The sequence below is a fragment of the Oncorhynchus kisutch genome, linkage group LG5 (assembly GCF_002021735.2).
Source record: "Oncorhynchus kisutch isolate 150728-3 linkage group LG5, Okis_V2, whole genome shotgun sequence".
In the NCBI taxonomy this organism is placed as follows: domain Eukaryota; kingdom Metazoa; phylum Chordata; class Actinopteri; order Salmoniformes; family Salmonidae; genus Oncorhynchus; species Oncorhynchus kisutch.
This window is the reverse complement of record NC_034178.2, coordinates 11,254,138-11,269,587: the sequence shown is the minus strand read 5'-3', so window position 1 is coordinate 11,269,587 and position 15,450 is coordinate 11,254,138. Positions and strand designations below refer to the sequence as shown.

Below are 15,450 nucleotides of genomic sequence, written 5' to 3'. Positions count from 1 at the left end.
GTTCAAGTCAGAGTTCTGGCTGGGCCACTCAAGAACATTCAGAGACTTGTGACAAAGCCACTCCTTCGTTGTCTTGGCTGTGTACTTAGGGTTGTTGTCCTGTTGGAAGGTGAACCTTCGCCTCAGTCTGAGAAACTGAGCACTCTGGAGCAGGTTTTCATCAAGGATCTCTCTGTACCTTGGTGGTTCCAAACTTCTTCCATTTAAGAATGATGGAGGTCACTGTATTCTTTGGGATCTTCAATGCTACAGGCTAGAGGTCGTCCGATTATGATTTTTCAACGCCGATGCCGATTATTGGAGGACCAAAAAAAAACTGATACCGATTAATCGGCCGCTTTAAAAAATTCAAAAATGTATTTGTAATAATGACAATTACAACAATACTGAATGAACACTTATTTTAACTTAATATACATCAATAAAATCAATTTAGCCTTAAATAAATAATGAAACATATTCAATTTGGTTTAAATAATACAAAAACAAAGTGTTGGAGAAGAATGTAAAAGTGCAATATGTGCCATGTAAGAAAGCTAACGTTTAAGTTCCTTGCTCAGAACATGAGAACATATGAAAGCTGGTGGTTCCTTTTAACAAGAGTCTTCAATATTCCCAGGTAAGAAGTTTTAGGTTGTAGTTATTATAGGAATTATAGGACTATTTCTCTCTATACCATTTGTATTTCATTAACCTTTGACTTGCACTTTAGTATTGCCAATGTAACAGTATAGCTTCCATCCCTCTCCTCGCTCCTACCTGGGCTCGAAGCAGCGTTACCCATGCAGAGCAAGGGGAACAACCACTCCAAGTCTCAGAGCGAGTGACGTTTGTAACGCTATTAGCGCACACCCCGCTAACTAGCTAGCCATTTCACATCGGTTACACGAGCCTAATCTCGGGAGTTGATAGGCTTGAAGTCATAAACAGCTGCTGGCAAACGCACAAAAGTGCTGTTTGAATGAATGCTTACGAGCCTGCTGGTGCCTACCATCGCTCAGTCAGACTGCTCTATCAATCATAGACTTAGTTATAACATGATAACACACAGAAATACGAGCCTTAGGTCATTGATATGGTAGAATCCGGAAACTATCATCTCGAAAACAAGTTTATTCTTTCAGTGAAATACGGAACCGTTCCGTATTTTATCTAATGGGTGGCATCCATAAGTCTAAATATTGCTGTTACATTGCACAACATTCAATGTTATGTCGTAGTTACGTAAAAATTCTAGCAAATTAGGCGGCCCAAACTGTTGCATATACACTGACTCTGCGTGCAATGAACGCAAGAGAAGTGACACAATTTCACCTAGTTAATATTGCCTGCTAACCTGGATTTCTTTTAGCTAAATATGCAAGTTTAAAAATATATACTTCAGTGTATTGATTTTAAGAAAGGCATTGATGTTTATGGTTAGGTACACATTGGAGCAACGATACGCACCGCATCGATTATATGCAATGCAGGACACGCTGGATAAACTAGTAATATCATCAACCATGTGTAGTTAACTAGTGATTATGATTGATTGATTGTTTTTTATAAGATAGGTTTAATGCTAGCTAGCAACTTACCTTGGCTTACTGCATTCGCGTAGGCAGGCTCCTCGTGGAGTGCAATGTGGTTAGAGCGTTGGACTAGTTAACTGCAAGGTTGCAAGATTGAATCCCTGAGCTGACAAGGTTGTTCTGCCCCTGAACAAGGCAATTAACCCACCGTTCCTAGGCCGTCATTGAAAATAAGAATGCATTCTTAACTGACTTGCCTAGTTAAATAAAGGTTAAATAAAGGTGAAAAAAAATAAATAATAATAATTAAAAATCGGCTCCCAAAAATACCGATTTCCGATTGTTATGAAAACTTGAAATCGGCCCTAATTAATCGGCCATTCCGATTAATCGGTCGACCTCTACTGCAGACATTTTTGGTACCATTTCCCAGATCTTTGCCTTCACACAATCCTGTCTCGGAGCTCTACAGACAATTCCTTCGACCTCGTGGCTTGGTTTTTGCTCTGACATTCACTGTCAACTGTGGGACCTTATATAGACAGGTGTGTGCCTTTCCAAATCATGTCCCATCAATTGAATTGACCACATGTTGACTCCAATCAAGTTGTAGAAACCTCTGAAGGATGATCAATGGAAACAGGATGCATCTGAGCTCAATTTCGAGTCTCATAGCAAAGGGTCTGAATACTTATGTAAATAAGTTATTTATGTTAAATGTGCAAACATTTATAAAAACCTGTTTTCGCTTTGTCATTATGGGGTATTGTGTGTAGATTGATGAGGAAAAACATTTAATTTAACATGTAACGTAACAAAATGTGGAAAACTTCAAGGGGTCTGAATACTTTCCGAAATCACTATAGTATATAGACACTGGTATTGTGCTGGAGATAATGAAAATGTGGCTGAAATTTGGTGGAATTGCACATTAAAGTACAGATGCATTGTAGTAGTAGGGACCAAAGGAGCCTGGGTAATTTTAGATATCTGTCATTAATAGCAGCATAGCAGAGACAGCAGAATGTTTGGCATTCTGGTTTTAAAGGAGACTCCAGGGGTCACTAGCCAATGGAGTAAACACTTACCAGGACTGAACTGCAAACCTCACAATGGCTTTTCCGAGCCAAGCATAGGGGATATCTGTCCCGTGTGGTGTACTGTGGGGAACGGGGGCAGAGAGGCATGATGTTAGTGCATTCCCCCTAATTATAACACATACCCAACAGCACCTCAGTCTAACCCACGACCATCTCTGTTGCCCCGATACTTTTTGTTCTGTCCTGGGTCAAATCTACTCTGCTGCAGCCCACTAATCCCCTGGTCATGAATTAAGATGAGTCCATTTCAGGGACTACAGAGCTTCCATTATGGAGTCCTTTGTCTTTACTAGTGCCATGCGGGGCTAAACCAGGTCAAGGCTTCACTGCCAGTCAGGATTAGGTGAATACAGGCCCTCGTGTTTGTGTGCATATGTGTTTCATATGGTTTGTTGGCGGTGATGTCGGTTCTTTCCTCTGGGAACCATCCAGTGTGCACAGACACGCATCATGTATACACAGGTGAAGTCAGTACTGAATGAGAACTGACAGTTCCTTTATCATGCCCACTGGCATTCTACTGCCATGCATGCACCACCTCCAATACTTGCACTGCACAGGGAATCTACAAGAAGGCTGCTTCTAACTGGCATCTGTTTTAACTACTGGAGCTGGAGAGCTTCAGTGTTTTAGTAAAGCCCCTCGTTGGCTGGTAGTTTGGTTCCCCAACGTGGCTGCTGTGCATTAGCCTAGTGGTTGGAGAGAGTATGACCTGATAGCTGCTGACCTCTATGGTCATGATGACCGTAGTAAAATTCCACGTGACTCGTAATCTCCTCTTATGCACTCTGGACATGTTGTGGTAGTACCCAACTCGCTAACGGTCTGGGTGCTAATGGTCTGGTACTCAGGGCTCTGTTGTCCCACCATCAGATACTAATGGCCTGGTACTCAGGGCTCTGTTGTCCCACCATCAGGTACGAATGGTCTGGTACTCAGGGCTCTATTGTCCCTCCATCAAGTCCTAATGGCCTGATACTCAGGGCTCTGTTGTCCCACCATCAGGTCCTAATGGTCTGGTACTCAGGGCTCTATTGTCCCTCCATCAAGTCCTAATGGCCTGGTACTCAGGGCTCTATTGTCCCTCCATCAAGTCCTAATGGCCTGGTACCCAGGGCTCTGTTGTCCCTCCATCAGGTCCTAATGGCCTGGAACTCAGGGCTCTATTGTACCTCTAACCACTCTGACATCAATGCAAATGCAGTCGAAAATCACATCAAACACTTATCATCAAAACAGTATGTGATTTTAAACCCGCCTCACTGTGATGATCAATTTGAAGAAAGGAGTTCAACAGCAGGTTGTGAAACATGGTCGTTGTGGATGTTGTTTCCAAGCCGAACACAAAGTAATGGACAGCGCTTTCTAAGTTTTCTAACACCCATACGCATATTAAGAGCTTATGAATCAAAATTATATTTGTGCCGTTATACAACTTAGCCTACCGCATATTACGCATGGCAAAAAAACTAAACAGATTTAAGATGTCTTTGGTCCATAATAGGTCTAGCCTATACTCCAAGATACTCCACCACATTCGAATAATCGGCTTTGAGTGTATCATCATCCATACTGGGTAGACTGGTTACCTTATGCTACGCTCCAACATTTCTATCCACAAGTCTGGGAGGGAACTTATAGCCCTAGGCGATGCTGTTGGTTGTGCAGGGTAGCTAACAGTTAGCCTACAATTATAGTGCATTTTTATTTTGAATGCCCTAGTAATAGTTTTATTTTATTTTAAATGTATTATTGTTAATTGTGTGACATGACCTTTTAGCTACAGAATATCTCACCACCGTGCGTTTCCATCTCCTCCTCTCTCTCCTTCATTCCTTTAGCTACAGAATATCTCACCACCGTGCGTTTCCATCTCCTCTCTCTCCTTCATTCCTTTAGCTACAGAATATCTCACCACTGTGCGTTTCCATCTCCCCTCTCGCCTTCATTCCTTTAGCTACAGAATATCTCACCACCGTGCGTTTCCATCTCCTCCTCTCTCTCCTTCATTCCTTTAGCTACAGAATATCTCACCACTGTGCGTTTCCATCTCCTCCTCTCTCTCCTTCATTCCTTTAGCTACAGAATATCTCACCACCGTGCGTTTCCATCTCCTCTCTCTCCTTCATTCCTTTAGCTACAGAATATCTCACCACTGTGCGTTTCCATCTCCCCTCTCGCCTTCATTCCTTTAGCTACAGAATATCTCACCACCGTGCGTTTCCATCTCCTCCTCTCTCTCCTTCATTCCTTTAGCTACAGAATATCTCACCACTGTGCGTTTCCATCTCCTCTCTCTCCTTCATTCCTTTAGCTACAGAATATCTCACCACCGTGCGTTTCCATCTCCTCCTCTCTCCTTCATTCCTTTAGCTACAGAATATCTCACCACTGTGCGTTTCCATCTCCTCTCTCTCCTTCATTCCTTTAGCTACATAATCTCACCACCGTGCGTTACCATCTCCTCTCTCTCCTTCATTCCTTTAGCTACAGAATATCTCACCACCTTGCGTTTCCATCTCCTCTCTCTCCTTCATTCCTTTAGCTACATAATCTCACCACCGTGCGTTTCCATCTCCTCCTCTCTCCTTCATTCCTTTAGCTACAGAATATCTCACCACCGTGCGTTACCATCTCCTCTCTCTCCTTCATTCCTTTAGCTACAGAATATCTCACCACTGTGCGTTTCCATCTCCTCTCTCTCCTTCATTCCTTTAGCTACATAATCTCACCACCGTGCGTTTCCATCTCCTCCTCTCTCCTTCATTCCTTTAGCTACAGAATATCTCACCACCGTGCGTTTCCATCTCCTCTCTCTCCTTCATTCCTTTAGCTACATAATCTCACCACCGTGCGTTTCCATCTCCTCCTCTCTCCTTCATTCCTTTAGCTACAGAATATCTCACCACCGTGTGTTTACATCTCCCCTCTCTCCTTCATTCCTTTAGCTACAGAATATCTCACCACTGTGCGTTTCCATCTCCCCTCTCGCCTTCATTCCTTTAGCTACAGAATATCTCACCACCGTGCGTTTCCATCTCCTCCTCTCTCTCCTTCATTCCTTTAGCTACAGAATATCTCACCACTGTGCGTTTCCATCTCCTCTCTCTCCTTCATTCTTTTAGCTACAGAATATCTCACCACTGTGCGTTTCCATCTCCTCTCTCTCCTTCATTCCTTTAGCTACAGAATATCTCACCACTGTGCGTTTCCATCTCCTCTCTCTCCTTCATTCCTTTAGCTACATAATCTCACCACCGTGCGTTTCCATCTCCTCCTCTCTCCTTCATTCCTTTAGCTACAGAATATCTCACCACCGTGTGTTTACATCTCCCCTCTCTCCTTCATTCCTTTAGCTACAGAATATCTCACCACTGTGCGTTTCCATCTCCCCTCTCGCCTTCATTCCTTTAGCTACAGAATATCTCACCACCGTGCGTTTCCATCTCCTCCTCTCTCTCCTTCATTCCTTTAGCTACAGAATATCTCACCACTGTGCGTTTCCATCTCCTCTCTCTCCTTCATTCTTTTAGCTACAGAATATCTCACCACTGTGCGTTTCCATCTCCTCTCTCTCCTTCATTCCTTTAGCTACAGAATATCTCACCACTGTGCGTTTCCATCTCCTCTCTCTCCTTCATTCCTTTAGCTACAGAATATCTCACCACTGTGCGTTTCCATCTCCTCTCTCTCCTTCATTCCTTTAGCTACAGAATATCTCACCACTGTGCGTTTCCATCTCCTCTCTCTCGTTTATTGCTTTCTTCAGTGCGCAGAGGGGCTGTCAACAGTTTAATGAAATATGTTTCATATTGATGTTCCTGAACAGATTTCACTTGGTTTCCCAAATTAAGTCCTGGGCAGGAACCGGGTTGGAGAGCCCGTGGAGCCCGTGGCATACAGAGTTTGGGCGGAATATCACCTGTCTCACAGCGAGAGCATGTTCCTCAGACAGAGGTCGATGTGTGGACTGAATTAAGTGTTATATTTATTTCTCAGCTGCTCATACAGTTGAAGTCAGAAATTTACATAAACCTTAGTCAAATACATTTAAACTCAGTTTTTCACAATTCCTGACATTTAATCCTAGTAAAAATTCCCTGTCTTAGGTCAGTTAGGATCACCACTTTATTTTAAGAATGTGACATGTCAGAATAATAGTAGAGAGAAGGATTTATTTCAGCTATTATTTCTTTCATTACATTCCCAGTGGGTCAGAAGTTATAATACAGTCAATTAGTATTTGGTAGCATTACCTTTAAATTCTTTTTATTTTTATTTTTATTTTACCTTTATTTAACCAGGTAGGCAAGTTGAGAACAAGTTCTCATTTACAATTGCGACCTGGCAACTTGAGTCAAACGTTTCGGGTAGCCTTCCACAAGCTTCCCACAATAAGTTGGGTGAATTTTGGCCCATTCGTCCTGACAGAGCTGGTTAAACTGAGTCAGGTTTCTAGGCCTCCTTGCTCGCACAAGCTTTTTCTGTTCTGCCCACAAATTGTCTATGGGATGAGGTCAGGGCTTTGTGATGGACTTTGTTGTCCTTATGCCAGTATGCTTGGGGTCATTGTCCATTTGGAATACCCATTTGCGACCAAGTTTTAAATTCCTGATGGATGTCTTGAGATGTTGCTTCAATATATCCACATAATTTTCCTGCCTCATGATGCCATCTATTTTGTGAAGTGCACCAGTCCCTCCTGCAGCAAAGCACCCCTACAACATGATGCTGCCAATGGTGTTCTTCGGCTTGCAAGCCGTCCCCCTTTTTCCTCCAAACATAACAATAGTTATTATGGCCAAACATTTCTATTTTTGTTTCATCAGACCAGATGACATTTCCACAAAAAGTACGATCTTTGTCCCCATGTGCAGTTGCAAACCGTAGTCCGGCTTTTTTATGCCGGTTTTGGAGCAGTGGCTTCTTCCTTGCTGAGCGGCCTTTCAGGTTATGTTCATATAGGACTCGTTTTACTGTGGATATAGATACTTTTGTACCTGATACTTTTTGCCCTTTGCTGTTGTTCTGGGATTGATTGTCACTTTTCGCACCAAAGTACCGTCATCTCTAGGAGACAGAACGCTTCTCCTTCCTGAGCGGTATGATGGCTGCGTGGTCCCATGGTGTTTATACTTGCGTACTATTGTTTGTACAGATGAACGTGGTACCTTCAGGCATTTAGAAATTGCTCCCAAGGATAAACCAGACTTGTGGAGGTCTACGATTTTTTTTGCGGAGGTCTTGGCTGATTTCTTTTGATTTTCCTACGATGTCAAGCAAAGAGGCCCTGAGTTTGAAGGTAGACCTTGAAGTACATCCATAGGTACACCTCCTATTGACTCAAATTATGTCAATTAGCCTATTAGAAGCTTCTAAAGCCATAACATAATTTTCTGGAATTTTCCAAGTTGTTTAAAGGCACAGTCAACTTAGTGTATGTAAACTTCTGACCCACTGACATTGTGATACAGTGAATTAAAAGTGAAATAATCTGTCTGTAAACAATGTTTGGAAAAATGACTTAACCTAAGATGTCCTAACCAACTTGCCAAAAACTATCGTTTGTTAATAAGAAATTTGTGGAGTGGATACGTGCATATGGATTGTTCCCCCCCTTGCCCCTGTTCCCGCCCATTTGATAATGAGCCAATCTAAATCGAAACTAATTTTACATATTTGACAAGATTAAATTTAGAATTGTCTGATGGGTGAAAATAGGATCATGAGAGAACAGCTGTGCAGTGCAGCCTGAGGCAAGGGACAGAGCACCGCAAGCTTCTTTTTTTCTGCGACTCTCTCAGATCATCAATTGCCTATAGTCTCATCATGCATCCCATATATATTTTAATTTCTGAGACATTAAGGTTTGTATCATTCCCAACTAAAGTTGCCAAATAACTGAACATCTAGTGTATAGGACCTGTTTCAAATGATCACTTTTACCCTCAACATATCCACTTAAAGGGAAAAATATCCTTCGATTTTATTCAGCTGAATTCAATTACATCCTTCTTACTATTGCACGACAATAACCGGATGACAAAATGTCACAGCCACAGCCCTTGTGGTATTTACTTATTTATGCAGATACTGAAGGTTTTCAGTTATTATTAATTTCCTCTACATTAACTTAAGTGACACAGTCAAACACAGTCAGAGAAGTACTTCCGTTTCAGTGCATGGGGGTCATAGTGAAGCTCCATGGAAATCACTGTTTCGCTGAAACATGCCAGTCAACCGGTTGGTCCAGTTTCTTTACATTACTGAGAGATCGGCGTATGTACAGTGCCTTGCAAAAGTATTCGGCCCCCTTGAACTTTGCGACCTTTTGCCACATTTCAGGCTTCAAACATAAAGATATAAAACTGTATTTTTTTGTGAAGAATCAACAACAAGTGGGACACAATCATGAAGTAGAACGACATTTATTGGATATTTCAAACTTTTTTAACAAATCAAAAACCGAAAAATTGGGCGTGCAAAATTATTCAGCCCCCTTAAGTTAATACTTTGTAGCGCCACCTTTTGCTGCGATTACAGCTGTAAGTCGCTTGGGGTATGTCTCTATCAGTTTTGCACATCGAGAGACTGACATTTTTTCCCATTCCTCCTTGCAAAACAGCTCGAGCTCAGTGAGGTTGGATGGAGAGCATTTGTGAACAGCAGTTTTCAGTTCTTTCCACAAATTCTCGATTGGATTCAGGTCTGGACTTTGACTTGGCCATTCTAACACCTGGATATGTTTATTTTTGAACCATTCTATTGTAGATTTTGCTTTATGTTTTGGATCATTGTCTTGTTGGAAGACAAATCTCCGTCCCAGTCTCAGGTCTTTTGCAGACTCCATCAGGTTTTCTTCCAGAATGGTCCTGTATTTGGCTCCATCCATCTTCCCATCAATTTTAACCATCTTCCCTGTCCCTGCTGAAGAAAAGCAGGCCCAAACCATGATGCTGCCACCACCATGTTTGACAGTGGGGATAGGGTGTTCAGGATGATGAGCTGTGTTGCTTTTACGCCAAACATAACGTTTTGCATTGTTGCCAAAAAGTTCCATTTTGGTTTCATCTGACCAGAGCACCTTCTTCCACATGTTTGGTGTGTCTCCCAGGTGGCTTGTAGCAAACTTTAAACGACACTTTTTATGGATATCTTTAAGAAATGGCTTTCTTCTTGCCACTCTTCCATAAAGGCCAGATTTGTGCAATATACGACTGATTGTTGTCCTATGGACAGAGTCTCCCACCTCAGCTGTAGATCTCTGCAGTTCATCCAGAGTGATCATGGGCCTCTTGGCTGCATCTCTGATCAGTCTTCTCCTTGTATGAGCTGAAAGTTTAGAGGGACGGCCAGGTCTTGGTAGATTTGCAGTGGTCTGATACTCCTTCCATTTCAATATTATCGCTTGCACAGTGCTCCTTGGGATGTTTAAAGCTTGGGAAATCTTTTTGTATCCAAATCCGGCTTTAAACTTCTTCACAACAGTATCTCGGACCTGCCTGGTGTGTTCCTTGTTCTTCATGATGCTCTCTGCGTTTTTAACGGACCTCTGAGACTATCACAGTGCAGGTGCATTTATACAGAGACTTGATTACACACAGGTGGATTGTATTTATCATCATTAGTCATTTAGGTCAACATTGGATCATTCAGAGATCCTCACTGAACTTCTGGAGAGAGTTTGCTGCACTGAAAATAAAGGGGCTGAATAATTTTGCACGCCCAATTTTTCAGTTTTTGATTTGTTAAAAAAGTTGGAAATATCCAATAAATGTCGTTCCACTTCATGATTGTGTCCCACTTGTTGTTGATTCTTCACAAAAGAATACCGTTTTATATCTTTATGTTTGAAGCCTGAAATGTGGCAAAGGTCGCAAAGTTCAAGGGGGCCGAATACTTTCGCAAGGCACTGTAGTTAGGTGAGTGAAACGTGCTTTTTTCTGCTTTCCTGCCTGGTTGACATTACAAGGTAGACTGTGATTGCGGAGCCTCAGTTGAGATTGAGAAGTATGGTGTTCCTCAAGGCTCCATGTTCGGACCAATGGTCTTCCTACTACTAGTAGCCTATGTGACATGGGCCAATCAAATCAGGCAAAGTCACTGTGTGTAGTATAGTTTGTGTTCCTTCCTTCTCCCAGCTCTCTGTAAATAATACATGGTCTGGTTCTGTGTTCCGGATGCCTGTGGTTGCACATTGCCCTGACACTTCAGTTAGAAACCCAGTAGGGTAAGCATTACACATAGTTGTCCAACCTCCAGTTAGAAACCCAGTAGGGTAAGCATTACACATAGTTGTCCAACCTCCAGTTAGAAACCCAGTAGGGTAAGCATTACACATAGTTGTGTGATAGTTTTGCAACAGCCCTCTATCAATTAAGTATTTTTGCGCTACTCTTTATTGGAGGTGTCAATCACTTTATGGCCAACACACTTCTCAGTCCTACGTTGATTCAGTTGTCTGTATTATGAGATGGTCATATATCTGTACTACAGGATTGTGAAGGTCTTGTCTGGTTTCTCGCCCTGCAGAAGCACGATCAAGGACAGGTCCTGCTGGATGTAGTGTTCAAGCACCTGGAGCTGACGGAGAGCGACTACTTCGGCCTACAGCTGGCCGACGACTCCTCAGACAGTCAGGTGAGGCCTCTTCTCAGAGCCCAGAACCAAATCTCGCGTACGCTAGGTAATTAGCGAGCTGCTCGATTGTCTCGTTTATTTCAACAGGCTGTCGCAACAGATCAGGTGAGGCCACCTGAGATTGTGCACGTCGGACTACATTGCAGTCGGACTACATTGCAGTCGGACTACATTGCAGTCGGACTACATTGCAGTTGGACTACATTGCAGTTGGACGGCGCAGAATCACTGATCTCCAAATCAACTGGCTTCCGAAATGACTTATTATTATGTGATCAGGATTAGCGGATGTACGCCGAGCCCTGCTCTGGCCGATCCCCTCAAACACTCTGACTGGCAGCATAGCAGCATCTCATGAATGGGCTCTCTCCAGCCCCGTCAGCAAACTGTGGCGTTTCTGCAGCAAACAGTTTGAGATACTAAGAAGGTTATGGGTCATGATCGGCAAACGATAGAGTTGAAACAGCGGCCTGAATAGTGTTTAGAGGCTACAGATTGTGTTTATTGAAAGTTCACAAAATAACAATGCAAATGTTCATTTGTGACGGCTGAAATTCAGACTTAGATACGTATGTATATTTTTGATGATGCTATCTCGCAGGACAGTTTGATTTCTATTCTGAACTTGCTCTAATGTTTTGAATAAAAATGTATCTTCATTTTTTTTTATGGCCTATTTTCCCTCTTGTCCCATACCGTGTCTACGGTTGTCTCTATCCATATTTGACAGAGGTGGCTGGATCCAACCAAACCGATTAGAAAGCAATTGAAAAGTATGTTTGATACATTTGGAATATTCTCTAGTATTTTCAATATTCTATTTATCGCTCGTTTTAGTTCCATTAATCTGGTTGTTTGTTTTGCTTCAGGGGGGTCTTCACACCGTTTGAATTTTAGGGTTAAATTCTTTGTAACCGACCCCAATAAACTCCAGGAGGAGTATACAAGGTAAGTGCTTAATGGGTGGCATTGTGACAGAAATAAGCAGTACACTATAGGCCTTCCTCTATGCTATTCTCCATACAGTTTGATTAAAGTGGACTTAAAAGCTCTGTTTTCACCTTGCTGTTTTGGGTCCCCTTTAGGTACCAGTACGTTTTGCAGATTAAACAGGACATACTTAGTGGAAGGTGAGTGTGGATTTTATAAACGCACGGCTCTGTATCTGGTTGGTTTATTCAAACATTTGAATAATCTTCATGTAGTGAATTTGAGTAATAACTGAATCCTCGGCTCGCAGGCTGCCGTGTCCGTACATCACAGCCGCTCTTCTTGCTTCATACGCCGTTCAGTGTAAGTACTTCAATTATTCCTCTCAGCTATTCAACTACAACTGTACGACTGACTTATGGTCGCATACATTCTGCCTGACACCTTGTAACTAACTGTACTAATGATAGAATATGTTCCGTAGTGTATTTTCCCTATCTCCCACCTAATATCCACCATGGGATTTCAAGCATTGAGAGTATGGGGGGGGGTCAGGCTATTACAGTAGCTTGGAAACCCCAGACCGCAAATACTACTTCATACTGTACTTGTCTTGTAATGATGCTGCTTTCATGTGGCCTGGCTGCTGCGGGTCTTTGTTTACACATTGACCCCAATACGCTGCTGAGAGGGGAGGAGTAACAGCACAATCACCACAACCAGGCTGGCTGCAGGGCAGAAGAACACTGCTCATTGGTTGTTAGCTTAGTAGGCTGGCTGACTGACCGGCTTGCTGGCTGACTGACTGGCTGGCTGGCTGGCTGACTCTCGTGGGGTTGTAGTAAACGTATCACGCTATGTGGGAGGTATAGAGGTCACAAGAGGAAATGGAAAGTGGCCATGGTGGTCTCACCGCACTTACTGTAATAACAACAAAAGAATGGAGGACATTTCACAAGTGCCAGTCTGTCTGTCAGTCACAATTCTGACCAGGTTAGTTAGTGTATACTGGGCTATTACTGTTCATTTTCCCCACTGTTTTCACATACTGATGTAGTTTCTGTTCAAATGAAAGAGCAAGGCTCTTTATTAATTGATTCACATTATTGTGCTACATACTTTTCTTAAAGTGCTTCGGAAATAGAGTCACTTAACCCCCAACTTCCTCATGTCTGCTCCCTTTTCAAATGGCACCCTGTTCCATATATAGTGCACTATTTTTGACCAGAACCCTATGAGCCCTGGTCAAAAGTATTGCACTATAGAGGGAATAGGGTGCCATTTGGGAAGAAGGCAGACTGTTTATACAGTATGGAAACACTGAGACACTCAGCAGGACGACTCGTCTCTCTGTCTCTCTTTTCTAAACATTGACAAAAAAAAAGTCAAGTGTTCGGCTCCTCTCAAGCTGCAAAAGTTCTGCTTCTTTCCGTTTGCACACAAAGGAGAAGGTTGACCAGAAAATGAGTGAATGAATGGGAGCTGTGCAGGAGGGAGAGAAGGAGAGGAGTAAAGGCTTCATTGTGCTTTGTGTCACACACACACACGCACACTTACACACTCACACACTGTGTGCTTTGTGTTGTATTGCAGCTGAGCTAGGGGACTACAGTCAGAACGAGAACTTGCCCGGCTACCTCTCCGGATACTCTTTCATCCCCAACGCACCACATGACTTTGAGAAAGAGATTGCCAAACAGCATCAGCAACACAAGTAAGAAGCAATCTCTCAACTGATATTGTGTGTGTGTGTGTGTGTGTGTGTGTGTGTGTGTGTGTGTGTGTGTGTGTGTGTGTGTGTGTGTGTGTGTGTGTGTGTGTGTGTGGGGATACATTGGTGTAAAACGGGAAATGCACAGAAAATATCAAATAACTTGTAGATTAAACAGGGATGGACTCTGCTCATTCACTGCAGCTGAGGTTGAGGCGGCTCAGACTGCCTAGGTCAGAACAAGGGCTGTCATTGTTTAGCCTCTCACGTAGATGGTAGCTTGGCCTACTCCCTGAATGGCCTGTGGAGCCAACTAAAGTCGTTCTCTCTCCCTATCTCTCACTCTCACTCTTTTTCCTTTCAGGGGACTGCCTCCTGCCCAGTCAGAGTTCAATTATCTAAACACAGCACGGACGCTAGAGCTCTATGGAGTCGAATTGCACTATGCAAGGGTAAGTGTTCAGTTGTGAAATGGAGTGATGCATGCATACTATGCTCCCCAATCAACCTTCTTCAACGTGGTTTCATTAGACAGTGTGGCGGTTAGCACCCTCCTCCATTGCCCAAATATATAGGGTTTCTGTTAAGTAGAACCCATCCACAGGAAGTCTGGACACCTTACAATCCTCCCTGCCCTTTTTCCCCTCCTCCGTTACAGGATCAAAGCAACACTGAGATTTTAATCGGAGTGATGTCAACTGGGATTGTCATCTATAAGAACAGGGTACGAATCAACTGCTTTCCATGGTGAGTCAAATCAATTGAGTATATTTCCACATTCAGCCACATTCTCTATATATGGCAGCCATTGGATGGGACACACAGATTCTAAAAAGTATTATAAACTGGGTGGTTCGAGCCCTGAATGCTGATTGGCTGACAACTGCGGTGTATCAGACCGTATACCACGGGTTCTAATTACTTTGGTAACCAGTTTATAATAGCAATAAGGCACCTCGGGGGTTTGTGGTATATGGCCAACATACCACAGCTAAGGGCTGTTTTCAGGCACTCCACGTTGCATCGTGACTAAGAACATTGTATATTTGCCATATACCACACCTCTTCAGGCCTTATTGCTTAAGTAACAAACAGTATTAGCAAACATAGCATGAAAGCGGCATTTACGATGCTCTACTTCTTTTCATGGCCCAGATTCAGCCATAACTTACTCTAGCTCTACTGTAAAGTGACAACATGAGCCCTCTCCCCGCTGTCTGATCTTGCCCTACTCCCTTTGATGGGTACAGCACAGTGAGAGTTTATCTTCATGAAAAGAGACTTCTGTAGAAATGAGTAATAGCGTAACTGTGTCAGGTTGGGACACAGTGCGGTCTACATTTAGACTCTCTCTCTCTGAGTCATGCTTTAAGGAACCAGGGATATAGGCCTGCAGGCACAATGGAACCATAGAACACTGAGCATGATTTGTTTCTGATTAAAGGGGATTCTTAAAGGGGAGGGGATTCTTATGGATGATAACACGAGGAGTATGTATTCTCTAGGCTTATCCAGTGGCTTCAGAATGCTGGATAAGTTCGCTGTTGTGTAGGAA

General features: G+C 42.9%; 1 protein-coding gene across 2 annotated transcripts in view; it reads left to right on the top strand.

The window, feature by feature from the left end:
* The window catches only part of LOC109890431 (tyrosine-protein phosphatase non-receptor type 4), a 39,237-nt gene that overhangs the window by 7,713 nt on the left and 16,074 nt on the right, over positions 1 to 15,450 (top strand). For both annotated transcript variants that reach the window (XM_031824462.1, XM_031824461.1), the window contains exons 3-10: positions 11,147 to 11,254; positions 11,985 to 12,027; positions 12,124 to 12,202; positions 12,340 to 12,384; positions 12,495 to 12,547; positions 13,778 to 13,898; positions 14,260 to 14,347; positions 14,554 to 14,642. In XM_031824462.1, the coding sequence (XP_031680322.1) occupies positions 11,147 to 11,254; positions 11,985 to 12,027; positions 12,124 to 12,202; positions 12,340 to 12,384; positions 12,495 to 12,547; positions 13,778 to 13,898; positions 14,260 to 14,347; positions 14,554 to 14,642 (626 nt within the window). The remainder of the gene's footprint in view (positions 1 to 11,146; positions 11,255 to 11,984; positions 12,028 to 12,123; positions 12,203 to 12,339; positions 12,385 to 12,494; positions 12,548 to 13,777; positions 13,899 to 14,259; positions 14,348 to 14,553; positions 14,643 to 15,450) is intronic.